This window comes from Hevea brasiliensis, chromosome 7 (genome assembly GCF_030052815.1).
Source record: "Hevea brasiliensis isolate MT/VB/25A 57/8 chromosome 7, ASM3005281v1, whole genome shotgun sequence".
Lineage (NCBI taxonomy): Eukaryota > Viridiplantae > Streptophyta > Magnoliopsida > Malpighiales > Euphorbiaceae > Hevea > Hevea brasiliensis.
In genome coordinates, this window is record NC_079499.1 from 103280135 (window position 1) to 103300399 (window position 20265).

The following is a 20265-nucleotide window of genomic DNA, read 5'->3' on the forward strand; positions in this document are numbered from 1 at the left end:
ATTTCAGTGTTCATTTTCTCAACCCTTGCTCTTTACATTTATGCAATTTAGCTTTATGATTGATATGCTTTTGCTGATATGAAAGTTGATATTGTTTCTTTGTCAATCTTGCCGCTAATCGAGAAAATTAGTTCTTGCTAAATCGCTTTTCTTGCTAAATCTGCGATATCCGATTTAATCGCATGTTGTTTGATCTGTATGTCGGTTAGAATATTTGGTATCTTGCTCGTTCTTTGTGTTAAAAAGCGTATTCGATTCTTGATATATTTCTTGAATGTTAATATAGTGCATTATATCAAGATATCTTGATTGCATATAGCTTAACCTTGAGTCAACTTGTCAATAGAGCTATATTGTTCATTTTTCACATTAGTTAATTGAGTTGAACCTAGCTGCAATTTTCAAAGGTTTTGAGCAAGAACCGAAAATTGTTTTTAAAAGTCCAATTCACCCCCCTCTTGGACATATTTTGGGACATCAGTTTAGTATATAAAAATATATAAATGCATATTATTTTAAAATATTTTTAATTATTAAAAATAAACTAAATGTATTGTAATTACATTAGAATTTAAGAGTAAATCAAATTTACACATTTAATAAATTAATAATTTTAGATAGATATAGATATTATGAAAAAGACTATAGATATTATTTTTTAAAATATTTTTAGATAATAATAATAATAATAATAATAATAATAATAATAATAATAATAATAATAATAATAATAATAATAATAATAATAATAATAACAATAATAACAATAACCACACGTTAAGAGACCTAGACATTGTTGTTTCACCTAAAGAGTCAATTGGTTTGCTGTACCAAGAGTAGGTGAAAAGTCGAGGAGTGTGTGTGCATGTGTGTTTGGGTTGCTATCCCTGGAGTAGATGAAAAACAGACAAGTATGTGTGTGTGTGTATGAAGAGATGGATGGGCTGGGCAAAGTTGGAAATAGGGTGATGTTTGATTTAAATTCTCTATCTTCTGAAAAGTTAACTTTTTATAAAGTAATTTATTATCACGAGGATAAGTTATTTCTCGAGAAGTGAAAGAAGTAACTTCTGTTTCACATAAAGAGTCAATTGGATTGTTGTACCAGGAGTAGGTGAAAAACTGAGAAGTGTGTGTGTGTGTTTTTGGGTTGCTGTCCCAGGAGTACGTGAAAAACAGAGGAATATGAATGTGTTTTTGGGTTGCTATCCCAAGAGTAGGTGAAAAACAAACGAGTGTGTGTGTGTTAAGAGAGGGATGGGTTGTGCGGGGTTGGAACTAGGATGATATTTGATTTAAATTCTCTACCTTCTGAAGAGTTAATTTTTTATAAAGTAATTTATCATTACGAGGATAAGTTACTTCTTGATAAGTTAAAAAAACAATTCCTTCTCTTTCTAAGAAATTAAGGTAAAATACCAATTAAATAAGATAGATTTTTATTATATGAGAACTTAAAATCCTCTAGCTAAATTATTCCAACTAAACAAAACTTATAAAAAAAGAGAAGAGTGAACATTTATTTAATTAAAATTTATTTAAAATTTATTTAATCCTTTCGATTAATTTTTTTATTAGTCAAGTTAATTAAAAAAAAACAGATGTAAACAAAGATTGAATAATTGAAGAATTTAAAATTATAAAAATTAAATAATTGTATTATTTAAATAGATAATTAAATAATTAATTTTATTAAAATATAAAAAATTAAATAGCATTTTTCTAAAAGTAATTATCTTGGCTGTTATGAAATCCATACCTGTTGTGGAAAAAAGAAAAAAATTCCATAGGTGTGGGGAGCGTAAAGACCAAAGCAAAATAAGCTTCTACAATTTTTTTTAGGGCTTCTACTTTTTTATAGCAACTTAGCATGACACAGGCAGAGTGTATTAAAAAGATTTATCGACAGGGATTTAGTGTTTGCGTGTTCATGTTAAATTTTTTATAATTTTTAAAAAATTTTTTTAATAATATTATCTTGCATGGCTATTAAAAAAATTAGCCAATTTTATTGAAAAAAAAATATAATATATGTGATTGCTCAATTATTCAGTGTATTAGCATGAAAAATTAGGGATGTTGTCCCCGCCAGATAAGGTGGCCAAGCATTAAAGCCAACTTTCATAGAGTCGGCTTATAAACAACTAACTGGCTAACCCAACAGATAAGGTGTGCGCCTGTCTGAAAAGTCTGTCAATCATGATAGCGGAAAAGCTTCGGAACACAGCCCCCAAACACGTTAATATAATTCAATTGAGTCGACTGTGGGACTGTCAGAAATTAAACCAGCAGTTTTAAGGGGGGTTTTAACTTTAAAAATGCCAGATTGATCAAATTTACTCTGATTTAAGAAATATTAATATATTACTTATTGAATAAACTCAAATTCGAGTTGATTAAAAATATGGGTTAACTCAGTAGACCAGTTCAACTTCCCCTCCCCCACATATATAATAATATGCCAAGAGGTCAATTATTCTAATTAAAAATGGTTTTGGGGCAAAGTGATGAATTCTAATTTACTTCCACTTATCATATTATTGTGAGAATCAGTTTTTCCTAGGATGGGACAATTAGTTTTATATTTAATTAAGAGGTAGTACACATGAATCACATCAGAAGTTGTAGGAGAATGGTAAATAAATGATCAAATCGATTAAAACATGTACTAATAAATTCAATAATGTAAGAGATGATTTATTCAATCAAAATCAAAATAATAAAAAAATATAATATACAGAAAATTAAGCAACGTGTTAGTTATGATCAAATTTTATTGTGATAAGGGCAACACCTTAGATCTTTCGAGTTTGCACATATATGAGGACACGAAGCTTTTGGAAATTAAGCACATTATCAAGAGCAAAACCAAAAGATCTTCTCAATGGCCCTTCAATTGTTTGCTCCATTTTCTAATTGCTCTTTCCCTAGACAGCCACTAAGAAATCACAACCCATTCAGATTACCAAAAAAGGGGAAAATTTCCAGCCCTCTTGGATGCATGGTTAGTCCAAAACTTGCCAAGAAAACTATTGTGAGACGATCTGCAAATTACCAACCTTCCATTTGGGATTATGATTTTGTGCAGTCACTAAAGACTGAATATGTGGTATATATACGTTTCTATTTATTTAATCCTCCTCCTCCTCCTTGTCTTTTCCAAGCTCATGATTACTGTGATGCAGGGAGAAGTGTGCACAAAACGAATCAATAAGCTGAAGGAAGAGGTGAGGCTGATGCTTAAGCTAGCTGTGAATCCTTTGGATCAACTCCAACTAATTGATACCTTGCAAAGACTTGGATTAGCTTATCACTTTGAAGATGAAATAAAGAGAATTTTGATGAGCATTTCCACCCATGATAGCTACGAAAATACACGGATGAGGGAGGATTTATATGCTACAGCTCTTGAATTTAGACTCCTGAGACAACAGGGATATAAAATACCACAAGGTAAATAACTTCTCACTAGTCTCCTAATTTTATTTTAATAAATTGTATTCAATAATAAATCTAAATCTAGTAAAGTGTAATAATTGTTTTTTTTTAAACAAGCAAAACAAACTTCATTGAATGAAATGAAAAGCAAGGGAAATGCTCCAGACTACCATGCCAGCAGAAATACTGTGTGATATGGTTTTTTTTTTGGAAAATACTCTGTGATAATGTTGATATAATATTCATGCATGTTGTTGTTAAAATACTTTTTTAAGAGCAACTTGTAAAGAATTGTAACCGTGACACTTTTCACCCTTTCCCAAACACAACATTCTTAATCAAAATCAGAAATAATAGTTTAACTCGAGAAAGTGAATTGCAGAGATCTTCAATAGTTTTCGAGATGAGATGGGAAACTTCAAAATGTGTCTATCTGAGGATTGGGAGGGAATGCTATCTTTGTATGAGGCATCATTCCTTTCAGAGGAAGGTGAAAGTATCTTACAATTTGCAAGAGATTTTACAACCACTTCTCTAAAGAAGTATGCTGAGCAAAGCGAAGACCAAAATCTATCCATGATAATAAGTCATGCATTGGAGCTCCCACTGCATTGGAGGATGCTAAGGTTGGAGAGCAGATGGTATATAGATGTATATGAGAGAAAACAGGCATGAATCCTCTTCTGCTAGAACTTGCTAAATTGGATTTCAACAGTGTGCAAGCAACACACCAAGACGATCTAAAATATGTGTCAAGGTATGTATAGTCCAAAGATGATGTGGTAGAGTACTAAGTTTTCATTAAATATCGTACTTCGGTTTTTTTGGCATGAGGCTGCTCATGATATTGGCTTGTCTTGTTGTAAAACAAAGGTGGTGGAGGAATACAGGTTTGGGGGAAAAGTTGAGCTTTGCCAGAGACAGGATAGTGGAGAACTTCTTATGGACAATTGGGGAGACATTCGAGCCACAATTCAGCTATTGCAGGAGAATGAGCACAAAAGTCAATTCACTATTAACAACAATCGATGATATCTATGACGTGTATGGCACTTTGGATGAGCTTGAGCTGTTCACTGATGCTGTTCAAAGGTTGGTAGGATATATATTATTTTATAAATAAATTAAGTTTGGTTATTTATTCAATTATTCATCAATGAAGCCAATAAATTGCTTATAAAAAAAAATAAATTACTTATAAAAAAAATGAAGCCAATAAATTATGTCCATTAATTGGAAATATAAAATATATTCATCAATAAGTTTGGTTATGTTGTGATTTCAGATGGGATGTCAATGCAATAGAGCAGCTTCCAGATTATATGAAGTTATGTTTCCTTTCTCTTCATAACACAATAAATGAAATAGCTTTTGATGTCCTTAAGGAACAAGAATTTCACATCATCCCCTACTTGAAAAAAGCCGTAAGTATGCTGAATTTTCCATATCATCAATTTGTCTCCAATCACTTTCTTGATCATTTATAAGTAGCAATTGTCAACAAATTACTATCTAAGGTTGGAGGTGGTAAACGAGTTGAATTGGTTGATTAGGAACAATTCAGATTGTGAGTCCTTTGTATATTATGTTTTTTAGATAGATTCGGACATTAAAAATTTATTCCTCAAATTACTATATAAAAAGAATTTCGCGTTAAATTTAGATTAATTTATGAGTTACGAGTTGTTTTGGATAAACTATTAATTCTTTTTTTTCAAAAAGTTATTCATTTAGTTTTAAGATAAAAAATTTGAATTAATTGAGTCAATTGAAATGTGTTATTTTGAGTCAAATTATTTAGTTGACCTTCAATTTTTATTGTTCATTCAGGTTCATATTAAAACAGATTGCAGATTATTTTGAATTGGATATATTTTAATTTACTTGGCGAATCAAGTCAAAATTTACAACTTTTATTTGTGATCAAGTATTTACTTTGCATTGCAAGATATTCAAATCCTGACAGTCTTCTCCTTCTTGAAAATTTTGAAAGTAAAAAAGATATTGTATTAATAGCAGTTCATCTAATTGCATTCTTAACCCATTTTTAAAATTTTCAGTTGGCAGACATATGCAAATCATACTTATTGGAGGCCAAGTGGTACCTTTGTGGATATACACCAAGTTTACAAGAATATCTCGACAACGCATGGATCTCTGTTGCAGCTCCTGTGATGCTCGTCCATGCTTATTTTCTTGTAAAATCTCCAATCACAAATGATGCCTTGAAATGCTTGGAAGAGTATTCCAATGTAATTCGATGTTCATCAATGATTGTTAGACTTGCAGATGACCTTGGAACATCATCAGTATGCACTCCTTCCCTTTTTTTTTTTCTTTTGAAATGTCTCATTCAACTCTTTTTTTATTAGTGCTATAATCATCTTATCTTGTTGATTATTCATCAGGATGAATTAAAGAGAGGCGATGTTCCGAAATCAATTCAATGTTACATGCATGAAACGGGAGCTTCAGAAGCAAAAGCTCGTGATCACATTCGATTTCTAATTAGCGAAATGTGGAACAAAATGAATAAAGAAAGGGTTGCAGATTCTCCATTCTCGGAAACTTTTATTGGCGTAGTAATTAACCTAGCTAGAATGGCACAATGCATGTACCAGTATGGAGATGGGCATGGGATTGGGAACCACGAGACCAAGGACCATGTTCTATCATTGCTTGTTCAACCAATTCCCTGCCTATCTGTAACCATTTAATGGATTAAAAACTAAATATATGATAGGTGGAGATTCTAATTAAGTTTGTTATGTTGGTTTTGAGGATGGAAATCATTGGGGATTATTGTAAATTGATCATGAACTCTATTTTAAAAAACGATCTTATCTTTTTCTGTTTAAGTTTCAATACCAATTGGTATAGTTTCTTATGAAACTTCTCTAGTTACATGTTTTGTTTAAGAAAAAATAATGAGTTTGAGTATTAATAAAAAAAAAATTTCTACTCTAAACTTATGGTTTTGACTGTCATATTTTCTTTTGATAAATCAGAATTTTATTAATTTTATAAACTATAAATCGAAACTTAGCATTAGCATCTAGACTAAAACTAAGTCAATGGACTATTCCATAACATCCAATCTATGGTTACTAATGCAAAGTGAAAAAACTAAAATGAAATACAAATAGAAGTAATACATCTCAAGGTCTTAAGACCAAGGCCAAGAAAAAAAAAAAGGAAAATAGCAAACACCCTTCCATACTACCCAAAAATAAACTACTGCAGTGAAGGGGCAAAGCTCTAAAACCACGAAAACCAAACATCTAATGGACCTTTCGCAAATTCAGAATAGCGGCTTAGCCCAGGGCCGAAATTACAACCAGGCAACAAAATGTTGATCTCTCAAGACTTCTTGCTCGGCGAGACTATCTGTCGCAAAATTTCGCTCCCGCAACATACGTATAAAAGACATATTACCAAGCTTGGAGTTCTTAATTTACCAATGACACTGAAGGCTCGTTGAAGGTGCCAAGGCCTACAATCATGAGATGAAGTGACCCACTTAATCACATTAAAAGAATCAGATTCAACAATGAGAAAAGGAATTTCATAGTTGTGAATTGAAGTGAATAGCTAGATTGCTTTCATAATGGCCAATAGCTCCGATCTGTGTCGTTAGTCACGAACACCACAAGGACAAGAATACACGCATAAAAAGATTCAGATGAATTCTTGAGAACTCCACTTTCGTACTTAAATGGTTAAAGATTTAAAATAAATTGAAATTATTATTTTTTTTTAAAAAAAAGTCACTATTACTTTTGTACAAAAAGAATAAATACTTTTAAAAAAATTGTAGAAACAAAAAAGAAACTTATTGGATCAACAAATTAATTATTGTTAAACTAAAAAGATTAAAAAAAAACACCTAAATAAAAAGTGTGTTTAGGAGTGTTGTATGGTGCAGGGTGAGTCCTATGTAGCTGTTGTATGTATAACGAATAAATATTGACCATTAATTTTGATGAAATTTATATTGGACACATTATAATCAATGATTATAACAAAACAATGATTGTATTTTAAAATTTCTCAGAAAAAAGAAAATACTGAATAAGTTTGCACTTTTATGTTTGAAGGAGTAAACAATATTAAAAAAATATATATGTAGGAAAAATCTCTTTTTCTAAAAAAAATAATAGGAGAAAAATAAAAAGTTAAAAATAAAGAACCAAATTCCAACCAATACTATTATCTAATTGCCCCTTTGGGAGTAAATGATGCCCTTGAACAGTCCTCCAAAGACAAAATGCCCTCTTTACTTTTCACATTGCGGCCTATAGGATCTAGCTTCTTCCACCCCTACTTCGCAATAACATAGTCCCTAAGGACATGCTCGACAGTAGAGGTGGCGGTTTTGAGTCGGAACTGAACCGAAACTGATTCGGTTAAAATCAGATCAAAACTGGTCAAAATTGGAATTGACTTCAAATCGGATCGAAATCATCTTTCTACGATTTGGTTCAGGTTCATATTTTTCAAGAATCGTGAACCTGTGATTCCGAACTGGATTAAACCGACGATTTCGAACTGGATTAAACCGGTGATTTAAATACAAAAAAATTCAATAAATATGTTACCTCACTCCTAATTCATTTATAAATATCATTAATTCTCTACACAATTATTTTCTACACTCTTCAATTCTTAATACTTTTCAATTTCTCTCAAATTCTCTGAATAATTATTTTTTATACTCCTTTTAATTTTCAGTACTCTCTCAATTTTTCTACTTTATTATTTTATATGCTTACTGAAATTTTCAATACTATCTCAATTACTTTGTTATTATTTTAAATCCTCAATAAAATTTCTAATACCCTCAATTTTAATTTTTTTTTCTCTTTTATACTTTTTTAATTATCAATTATCATATAACTTTTAAAAAAAGGCAAGTAATAAAACTAGAAATTTTAATTTCTCTAAATCCTAAAGGGATACATAGGCAAAATTGTAACAACCCTGAAGAAAAAAAAAAAAGGGTGATTTGAGTTTGGCGTGTGACAGTGGGTTTCCACTGTCACTGCCAAACATAAAAAGAAAAAAAAAAAAAAAAGAGGTGCCCCCCCCCCCCACTCTCTCTTTTCTCTCCTCTCCTTCCCTCTCTTCTTCTTCTTTCTTTTTCCGGTGACCGGCCGGCGACCTCCCGAGCAGCTCCCCACCTAGCCGGCGACCCTCCGGCGATGGCCATAACCACCAGAAACGGCGGCAAGAGAGGGAGAAGAGAGAGAAAATGCGCGCACAGTGGGCAGCGGCTTTCTGGCGAGATTCTGGCTTCATCCGACGTCCGATCGAGGCGATTCAGGTGGCGTTGGAAAGCTTGTTCCGAGACCTTTTTTTTGATACCAATTTTGCAACAAATGGAGGTCGGATGAGTGAGATATGGAGGAGAGAAGTTTCGGGTTTTTCAAGCTTTTTCGTCAGATCTACGACGATCCGACCGTTGGATCGACGATCCGAGACCACCTATGGACTGAGGAAGAGGAGAGGAACATGGTGGTATGATCAGATCCGGCAAATGTCACCGGCGGCCGGCCACTGTGCGCGGTGGTTCCGGCGGGGCTCCGGTGGACTATGGAGATGATTCAACTTCCAGAGGCTTCCTCGTAAATTTTTGGAATTTTTGAGACACAGATAAACTTCGGGTAAGACAATTTCTATTATTTCTCTGTCTGTGGAGCATAAATACAGTATTTCTTAAACAGGAAAAATTGGAGAAAAATTCTAAGAAAAATATATGATGAAAGTAAAATTATTTGGAGATATTCTATGGTATTTGTTGAATTTTTGAGTGATTGTAGAATATTTTTGAAAAATATAGATAGATTTTAGTTAGATTTTTAGCATATGGGCATATAAGATTATTTGAAATTAAGATATTTAAATTTTATATAATTGGTTGAAGCTTGAGGATGGAGGTTTAAATATGTGAATATTGAGTTGAGTTGAATTAAGAATATGTTAGCTGTTGGAAACTTATGGAATCGAGTAAAATTCTTGGATAAAATATTCATGGGTGATTAGAAAATTACAATTCATTTTGCAATAGCCTTATAATATTATTAAGGACCACAGGACAAAATTTTAGAATTTTTAGAGCATGTTTGAGTGGATTTTTACAAAATGTCAATTACAGGGACTAAAACGTAATTTTTAAGGTTTTGAGTATTGCTTGGTTTGGAGGGCCCAGGAGGGGCCATATAATGATGATGAGATATGAGTTGAATTTAGAAGTGTTATTTGAGTTTTTTTTTTGCAGATTGGGTAGGTCCCAAGTATAGGGGAAACTTTACCGAATTTTCGACATAAATTAGGCTGTCTGTTGCCTCTTTAGAGTTTTATCTTAACTTAGTACTGATAAATTTATAATTTAATTATTAGGTGATCGAGATTAGCTATTTTTCTGCATCCAGCAGCCACAATAGTCATCGGTGTACTGTGAGTAAAATATTAATTTTAATTGTAATTTCGATATTATTATATGTTCAAGCATGCCCATGCATCACTTATATGCATATATTTATGTAGTTAAACTCTAGGCACGATTTATGTTGCATTCATAACTGTTAAAGTGCCATGGATGTTGTTGTGGTAATTTGGAGCAGTGTGCGTGCGTTGGCGTGCGTGTGATGTGGTGTGGACTATGGATAGGACGGGTAGTCACGGCTTGAGATCTTCGCTGGGACCCGATCCTTCGGGGGTAGTCATGGCTTGAGTTCTTCGCTGGGACCCCGATTTGGTTTGTTAAGCGAAAGTCCGGCTTGAGTTCTTCACTGGCACCAGGTTGGATTTAAGAGAGCTGTATAGGGGATCAGCTCCCATATGTTATGATTGATATTACTGGGTGTGTGAGTGCTCCAAATTACCTTTTTCTTTGCTATGATGTGAAATTATTCTTTTGTTGCATTTCACTCTACAGGGTGCATTAGTTTTAGATAGTTATAGAGATTATGGTTAAAATTGATATTTTACTCTCTGAGTCGAACGCTCACTCCTGTTCAATATTTTTCCAGGCCACAGGAGGAGACATTTTTCAGAATAACCTGTCCCTTTCCTCTCAGGTTATGAAAAGATTACTTAATTGTATTATTATTCTTCAAAATTGTAATTTAGGACTCCGCATGTGCTAGTAGTAGCATTAAGCCTGTCAGGGACTGTATGAATTCAAGTTTTCGTATTAATAAATGAAAAGAAAAATTTTTTTATGAGTTTTAAATGGTTATAAATGAGGTAACAGGGTTGAGTTGGGCTCCCCTAATTTTAGTTTCTGATAATTTCTGGGCTAAGTTGACCCGAAATAAAATTATAACAGTTTAATTTAAATTATTTTATATGCATATTGGGCCTAAATTATGGGCTTGGTTATGGGTTGAGGAATAGTTAGGCTTACTACGGGCCTCGGGGGCTTTAGGCTGGCCTGTGTCCTAGTCTTGGGTCCGGCCCATAGGTTGGGTCGTGACAAAGTTGGTATCAGAGCTTAGGCTCTAGATTCATGGGAAAGAATATACTTGGGAGTGTAAAAAGAGTCTTGTTAGGATGTTACATGCGGAGTATAGGATTCTGTTTCGTCTTTTTCTGTAATTCTTTATTTCTAGATTCTGCGTTATACGTCAGGAAATATAAGAGTACCTCAGTTAGTGTCTTGATTTTCGTGGAGTACATAGAAACATGAAACAGATTTAGCAAACTTATTGAGGTCTACCATGGAAACACGTACTCCAATAAATACTATATTTTTGTCAGTATGGGTTTAAAAATGTTGTGCCCATTTTGTGCAAGGCACGAATACATAAAGGTGAGTCTTGAAAGTACAGTTGCCCTGGATAAGGATGAGGATACCACTGCTGGCAGTCATCAGTGGATGACCCAGTTAGAATAAGTTTATGATAATAGTATATTAAAGAGAGATAAGAAATTGGTAGACCTAGTCGGTCAGGACGTATCGTAGTAACTATACAATATTCTCGATGTCTGCTTTGTAAGCTGCAGATTACAATACCGACATGGGATTATTGTGTAATGCTGCGTGCATCCCCGTGGTGCTCTATAATGAGGGTGTTTGCGGATGGCTTCTGTTTTGGTACAGTTATGCCAGAACAGAGTTCTATATCTGCAGAGGAGTTGGGAACTCCTGGTTAGGGGTCTAGAGTTAGAGTATTGAAAGGTCACAGTTGGGTGGTAACTAGAGTTAGTGACTCAGTTACCCTAGCATGAGCTAGAGTTGCATTAAGAGTTGCCATCAGACCAGAAGTTTCGGACTAGTTGTAAAGTAAAGGTGACACCTATAGAGTGAGACCATCTAGTCTTCGGTATAGAATTTTGGATGGTTTTTGCAGAACGATAGACGTTTTGCTTAGAACTTAGTGAGAATAGAATACCTTGTGTGTATCAGTATGGAATAAAGTACAACCCTACTACCTAAAGAAGGTCGAAACTATGAATTGATGATTTATAGAGCTATGATATGATAAGAGAGACATTAATTTGACATGGTTTTGGGCAAGGTGGTAAATGTAGTATATTTGTTGCAGCAAGATAGGGTATAGTCCTATCTTTTCAAAAGGGATCGAAGGTTATTACTAATAATGGTGACCAACAAAATAGTGCCCCAGATGGGACTGTAGAGTGTGATAGAGAGTAGTTGGCTCGGGTATCCTGTAGAGGATACAAGTTTCATTATAGAAATCATATATAATCAGATCACGATGGATGTAAATCCTTTGAATTGGATGACAGGTTTGGGTGCCCGGAATCTTAAATTTTGGCGAATTGAGTAAACATAGAAAAAAAAAAATAATAAAAATAAATAAATAATAATAATGATAATAATAATAACAAATAAATAAAATTGCTGCAGAATCAGTTCTCGAGGTAGTAAGGGTATTATGTAAGCTAAAGGATAAGAATAGAAATCATACGATAAAAGTATGACTGCAATTTCCTGAGTTCCTTTCTAACTTCATATTTTTCAAAACAATAATATAATCTAATTATAATAGTATTAAGAGTAATAAATTAGCGAAGATAAATCATAGAAGGCCAATGGATAAAGAAAGTGCAGAATGAAAGTTTGGACAATTGATTGCCGATGCAATATAATCTAAATGCTAGTGGAAGTACTAGCTAGAGTGGTCAAAGGACCAAATCTGAGTAGCATAGACATATGATAACTCGATAGAGACTCTGAAAGATATAGTTAGCGAGTACAGCTGTCATGTTAGGAAGAAAAATGGAACCAGGGATTGAATAGTCAAGTTCTATTTTGGGTAAGACAAAGGAAATAAATGAAAGGATAACCTAAAGAGCGCATAATAAAAGGAACAAAGTAAGATATAGGGTAGGCTAAGCGTTATTCTTGGCAAGGTAAATGACAAGGACGGAGAACCCAAAATGGGACCACATTAATGAGAATAGTGATGGAGATATAGAATCTAGTAATGTGATACTCATAGCATGATGTAGTTGAGGTAGTGCCAGGGGCTAAAATATAGAGTTTGGAGTTACATGATTGGATCATACTTTATTTATTCTCTATTTCTAAAGTGAAGTGGATAGTAATGGGGCAAGATTCTTTTAACTTGTTAACAGTATCAAGACGATTAGGCGAGGAATACAATAATAATGAACAAAAGCTAGACGGTGTGCGATGGTATTGCGGACTATCTAATTAGACAGAGAAGAAGAAGTTAGTAAGTAGTAAGTTGAATAAAAGTCAATCTAAGGGATCAAATAGGTATAATGAGGGGAAAGAATTATAGATAATGACACATAGGCTTCAGGTTAGACTTTTGAGATAGTGAGAAGGTAGTTAGAGGTTCGTTATGAATGTCAGGCAAACGTCTTTAGTGTGATCAACAGAATCACTTTGCAGTGAAGCAATAACGATAAAACAACAGTAAGGGTAGAACGAAAAGTGACAAGTATGGGTGGTAATAAATCAATAGAAAGTTTAAGGATCAAATTAATGACCATAGACAAGGGTGGAATTAGTGTTGGAAGAATCTATTAGTAAGGGAAATCTTTCAGGATTCAACAAAAGTTAAGGGCACAATATCAACGATGATAGATATGAATCATTGGTCGAGTATAAGTAAAGTTAATAAATTATAAAATATTATGTCAAGAAGGAAAATGGTACGGTAAAGGGTTCATGCAGATGATACCTTATAAGTAGAGCACAATTGTGCTAGGAGATGATGAAATTTGGAGAGAAAGACCAAGAAACATAGGTAAAACGTTATAATATGATGATCGGGTGTAGTTGAATATAAGAGGATATTTTTCTTTCTTTTCAAGTTTAGCTTGTGCTTTTGGTTCTAGAGGGTTATATAAGGAACAGAGACTGAATCAAGGAAACCTAGTTATTTGAGAGTTTGGTAGGCACCAATTCATACACAATTTCCTGATATGAGAATGATAGTAAGTGCATACCAAGTGTTAAGTATGAAAGGACGATCAGAGTAATAACAGGAGTTAAATCGAGCTAGTTACTAGGGATTACAACCCTTTTGAACTATAAGCTGGAGGAAGTGCTAATTGCTAATGAGTTCTGATGAATAGAATTATTGCTAATGGGTAAGTTGAGACTGAAGTTTGGAAAGCTATGGATAGTATATGTAATTATATTAAGGAGAATAAACACGTGAAGTATCTTGTTTGGAATTAAGGCATGACACATATTTCCCACAGCCGTGTTAGTTCAGATGGAACTTATAGTTTATGAGCCTCCTATCCATCCAGGATGAGCAATTTCCTACTAAGGTTGGTAGGGAATGATAATGTTCTGATAGTTAAGTTGGGAAAGGGGATACAAGAAAAATTTTCTATGGTTAATTATAAGTGTTACAAAAGGTGAAAAATGTGCTGGTAGGAGAAAATCATAAGGTTAGAATTCCCGAAGTAATAGAACTAGTAATCAAGATAAGACTAAGAAATAAAATGAAAGTTAAAGTTGATGATGGGATGGACATTCTTGAAGGAAAAGGTGTAAGGGTGAAATAGGATTAAGATTTAGAAATAAGTGCTGCAAGTTGAAAAGATATCAACAATAGCAGAAATAGGAAAAGGAAGTGGATAAGATCCAAAGGATAGGAAGAAAGCTCGGTAGAGCTAGTTATAATGATGAGGATAAGGAGGAATAGGTATGCTAGGAACACACTAAGAGATGTTTAAAACAAGTTATTATGAGATGATAGATTAAAGGAGTAGTAGAGCCTCGATCTGAGTGCCAATGTGTCAGAAGTAGGCCACATACTAAGAAGCTATAGGAAGAAGTCTAGATATTTCCATTCCAGAGAAGGAGTGAGAATTGAAAAAGTCGCATTGGATTGAGTTGTCAGGGAATATAAACACTTTTGTTACCTAGAAGGAGAGACCCAGTTTACTTTCCAATGTTGATAAATGATACACTTGGTCCTTGGAGGAGACTCTACCTGACTAGTTACATAAGATCGATAGAGGTTGGTCTAAGTACCTTAGTAATGACACAAAAGATATTAAAAATTTGAAGTATCATGGGAGTGAGAAGATTTATAGGTATTGACCACTGAGGTCATAAGAAGAGTGAGAATCTTGAACAAGATGCATAGGTGCTGACCATTGAGGTCAAAGGACAAATAAAGATTTAGAATAAGATACCTGTGATAGGTGCTACAGGAAACATCTTATAGAACATAATAGGGTAAGGAACATAAGTTATGTTTTGAGAAAATAGAGATTATCGAAACAAAGGAATAAAGACTGAAGTCACCAAGAGACACGTTAGGGCATAATAAAAGTGAGGTAAGCGCCAAAGTTAATTAAAGTTATCAGAGATCAAATTAAGAGTAATAGAGTTATAATGAATACCTGAGGTGTCAGAAGAATGGTCAATGAATAGCCAAGAGATAAGAGATGACAAATAGGACACTATAGTAGAATCAGAGAGCGGTAAATGTCATATATAATATACAAAGAGTTTGAAGAATAAATGTTTTACCAATCTCTGCATAGCTGGAGGAGTAATGATTGCACTTGTTCCGATAATCTTCTTTTCCATATCTCTTGTTTCTTTGAAAATTCGAGGACGAATTTTTCTTAAGGGGGGAAGAATGTAACAACCCTGAAGAAAAAAAAAAAGGGGTGATTTGAGTTTGGCGTGTGATAGTGGGTTTCCACTGTCACTGCCAAACATAAAAAAAAAAAAAAGAGGTGAAAACGGAGGAGGACCCCCCACTCTCTCTTTTCTCTCCTCTCCTTCCCTCTCTTCTTCTTCTTTCTTTTTCCGGTGACCGGCCGGCGACCTCCCGAGCAGCTCCCCACCCGGCCGGCGACCCTCCGGCGATGGCCATAACCACCAGAAACGGCGGCAAGAGAGGGAGAAGAGAGAGAAAAAGCGTGCACAGTGGGCAGCGACTTTTCGGCGTGATTCTGGCTTCATCCGACGTCCGATCGAGGCAATTCAGGTGGCGTTGGAAAGCTTGTTCCGAGACCTTTCTTTTGATACCAATTTTGCAACAAATGGAGGTCGGATGAGTGAGATATGGAGGAGAGAAGTTTCGGGTTTTTCAAGCTTTTTCATCAGATCTACGACGATCCGACCGTTGGATCGACGATCCAAGACCACCTATGGACTGAGGAAGAGGAGAGGAACATGGTGGTATGATTAGATCCGGCAAATGTCACCGGCGGCCGGCGGCCGGCCACCGTGCGCGGTGGTTATGGCGGTGGCTCCAGTGGACTATGGAGATGATTCAACTTCCAGAGGCTTCCTCGTAAATTTTTGGAATTTTTGAGACACAAATAAACTTCGGGTAAGACAATTTCTATTATTTCTCTGTCTGTGGAGCATAAATACAGTGTTTCTTAAACAGGAAAAATTGGAGAAAAATTCTAAGAAAAATATATGATGAAAGTAAAATTATTTGGAGATATTCTATGGTATTTGTTGAATTTTTGAGTGATTGTAGAATATTTTTGAAAAATATAGATAGATTTTAGTTAGATTTTTAGCATATGGGCATATAAGATTATTTGGAATTAAGATATTTAAATTTTATATAATTGGTTGAAGCTTGAGGATGGAGGTTTAAATATGTGAATATTGAGTTGGGTTGAATTAAGAATATGTTAGCTGTTGGAAACTTATGGAATCGAGTAAAATTCTTGGATAAAATATTCATGGGTGATTAGAAAATTACAACTCATTTTGCAATAGCCTTATAATATTATTAAGGACCACGGGACAAAATTTTAGAATTTTTAGAGCATATTTGAGTGGATTTTTACAAAATGTCAATTATAGGGACTAAAACGTAATTTTTAAGGTTTTGAGTATTGCTTGGTTTGGAGGGCCCAGGAGGGGCCATATAATGATGATGAGATATGAGTTGAATTTAGAAGTGTTATTTGAGCTTTTTTTTTTTGCAGATTGGGTAGGTCCCAGGTATAGGGAAACTCACTGATTCGACATAAATTAGGCTGTCTATTGCCTCTTTAGAGTTTTATCTTAACTTAGTACTAATAAATTTATAATTTAATTATTAGGTGATCGAGGTTAGCTATTTTTCTGCATCCAGCAGCCACAATAGTCATCGGTGTACTGTGAGTAAAATATTAATTTTAATTGTAATTTCGATATTATTATATGTTCAAGCAAGCCCATGCATCACTTATATGCATATATTTATGTAGTTAAACTCTAGGCACGATTTATGTTGCATTCATAACTGTTAAAGTGCCATGGATGTTGTTGTGGTAATTTGGAGCAGTGTGCGTGCGTTGGCATGCATGTGATGTGGTGTGGACTATGGATAGGACGGGTAGTCACGGTTTGAGATCTTCGCTGGGACCCGATCCTTCGAGGGTAGTCACGGCTTGAGTTCTTCGCTGGGACCCCGATTTGGTTTATTAAGCAAAAGTCCGGCTTGATTTCTTCGTTGGCACCAGGTTGGATTTAAGAGAGCTGTATAGGGGATCAGCTCCCATATGTTATGATTGATATTACTGGGTGTGTGAGTGCTCCAAATTACCTTTTTGCTGCTATGATGTGAAATTATTACTGTTGTTGCATTTCACTCTACAGGGTGCATTAGTTTTAGATAGTTATAGATATTATGGTTAAAATTGATATTTTACTCTCTGAGTCGAACGCTCACTCCTGTTCAATATTTTTCCAGGCCACAGGAGGAGACATTTTTCAGAATAACCTGTCCCTTTCCTCTCAGGTTATGAAAAGATTACTTAATTGTATTATTATTCTTCAAAATTGTAATTTAGGACTCCGCATGTGCTAGTAGTAGCATTAAGCCTGTTAGGGACTGTATAAATTCAAGTTTTCGTATTAATAAATGAAAAGAAAAATTTTTTTATGAGTTTTAAATGGTTATAAATGAGGTAACAGGGTTGAGCTGGGCTCCCCTAATTTTAGTTTCTGATAATTTCTGGGCTAAGTTGGCCCGAAATAAAATTATAACAGTTTAATTTAAATTATTTTATATGCATATTGGGCCTAAATTATGGGCTTGGTTATGGGTTGAGGAATAGTTAGGCTTACTACGAGCCTCAGGGGCTTTAGGCTGGCCCAGGTCCTAGTGCCGGTCCGGCCCATAGGTTGGGTCGTGACAAAAATTAAGTTCATACACTTTTTGCTAATTTTTTTAAAAAAAATTAATTTCATCTCTAGTTTTTTAATCAGGTTTAAGTCTTTACTTATTAAATTTTTCTTAAAGATAAATTATTTTCTTTTTTTTTTTTAATTTTATTTTAATTGAATGATTTCTAAGAAAAATTAAAATATTTTTATAAATATAACTTAAATTCTGAATCAATAAAAGTTTTCTCTAATTTTTTTTCTAAGTTACCCTTAAATTGCCCCTAAATTGCCCTCAAACCGTCCTCCAAACCGTCTTAAACCGTCCTTTTTCGAATCGCCCTTCAAACCATTTTAAATCGGGGCTCAAACCAGAACCGGTGGTTCAGGAACCGTCTTCCAAACCGTCCCCTAGCGGTTTGATTCAAGTTCATGATTTCATTTAACCTAAACCGCGTTCGTAATCAGAATCGCGGTTCTGAACCGTGGCCACCCTAACTTGACAGACTTAACATGAAGCATACAAAACAGGACATCCCTCATAGACCAAAATGTGCATTCTTGTTCTTTGTGCATTGGTGAGCAAGCCCCTCTTCAAAGCAAGCCAAAGAAAAGAACAAATTCTTTAAAGACCCTCTCAACCCCATATCACCTTCTAGATTCTATTAGCCTCATTCTAGGAATCCTTTTTAAGCATTTCATACGTACTATTAATTGAAAAATTCCCATTTAAAGTGCTCCCAAAAAATAAAATCATTATCATTAACAAGCGTAGGAGGAGAAATACTATTAATAATCCAAAGGATCTCATCTGAAACTCCAGGGGCCTTTCAAGGTTTCATAGCCATAACAATAGCCTTAACCTCATCCCTTTTCATTGGTTCCACTAGGGTAGAGAAAAAACGATTCTCCTACCAAGGAAATGTAACAACCAAACCCTATCTGTAGCTAGAGTAGTGTTTACATACCCCCGAGACACACCCAAGAGTATATCTCAAGGATTATTACTCTCCCTCTGATAATATTTGATTTTCTTAATTCCAATTAAGTTTCAGTTTAGAGAAAACAGTAGAAGATTTAACATGTTCAAATTTATTTAAGTCCTAAGAAAAACCAACTCATAAATTCTCTATTTATTTGGAATTTTTCAAATAATGAAATTTAATTTAAAATTTCCAACCGAAATTAGACAGAGTTTCCTTTAAAGTTTTAGTAATTGTAAGTGACTTGTTAATATCCCTGTCAACATTTATCATATTACTCCACTACACATGTGAAACATATGTGGTTTCACTCACAACTTATCTCACAAATGCCCATAATGTATACAACATCTCATTAATTAAAAGTATCTATTATACTTGGAAAAATTTACATTATATAATTATAAAAATATTTACAAAACACAAGACTTGTTTTTCACATCCATGTAGTTTGTACAATTTGAATAGTTACACATTAAAGGATTATATTCCATAATAAAAAATGTCTAGTACAATGTAATCTTCTAATGTGTACAAAATAATATTAAGTCTTCTCTTGCCTTGAGCAAAATGTCACTCTTTGCTTTTACCCCCGTGCTGATTCTTGATCTTTACTTTTATTATCTATGGAAAGTTCAAACAACTTTTCGCTAAGCAAAATGCTTAGTTGTGCTATAATTTGGTAATGTTATGTCATGCAATATATATATATATATATATATATATATATATATATATATATATATATATATATTTATTTATATATGAAAAATTCATAACAATTGTGTAACTATATTTCCAACAAGTTTAATGGAATGGTAAGATGCACAATTTCCACAACTCGACATGATATGCCATAGTATATGGTTACATAAATCTTACATATTCAATATAATAATTATCCATATTCAAGGCAAAATATTTATAATATCATGGTTACATAATCTTTTTCATTTATTTTTCTTAGCCCACTTACAATGTCTAGACAATATATGTGACAAGTATCCTAATGGCTCTTAGCTAAGCACCATCCTCTTAGCATAAGGCCAAGCATAATCCTCATGGCATGTAGCCATGTATAATCCTCATGGCATGTGGCCAAGTATGATCCTCATGGCATATAGCCAAGTAAAATCCTCATGGCATGTAGCCAAGTTATTGTGCACAATATCAATTATTTACTTGTCAATTCCTCATGTCACCTGTTCCTAGACATGTAATGGGCATACACACTATCAAAGCAACATATATTTAGCT

At 34.0% G+C, this 20265-nt stretch overlaps 1 protein-coding gene and 1 long non-coding RNA gene across 2 annotated transcripts; both read left to right on the plus strand.

Moving 5' to 3' along the window:
• The first annotated feature begins 2913 nt into the window (after positions 1 to 2913).
• Positions 2914 to 6198, plus strand: LOC131181593 (terpene synthase 10-like). The gene is given in 8 exon segments (XM_058150385.1): positions 2914 to 3109; positions 3186 to 3453; positions 3821 to 4108; positions 4111 to 4195; positions 4312 to 4530; positions 4724 to 4862; positions 5499 to 5747; positions 5847 to 6198. Coding segments are annotated over 8 exon segments (1665 nt in total). The 5' UTR covers positions 2914 to 3001; the 3' UTR covers positions 6156 to 6198.
• Positions 6199 to 8547: 2349 nt separating this feature from the next.
• Positions 8548 to 10655, plus strand: LOC131181717 (uncharacterized). Its single transcript, XR_009150195.1, has 3 exons — positions 8548 to 9101; positions 9838 to 9894; positions 10470 to 10655. It is a non-coding gene; the product is annotated as an uncharacterized LOC131181717 (long non-coding RNA).
• Positions 10656 to 20265: the final 9610 nt, after the last annotated feature.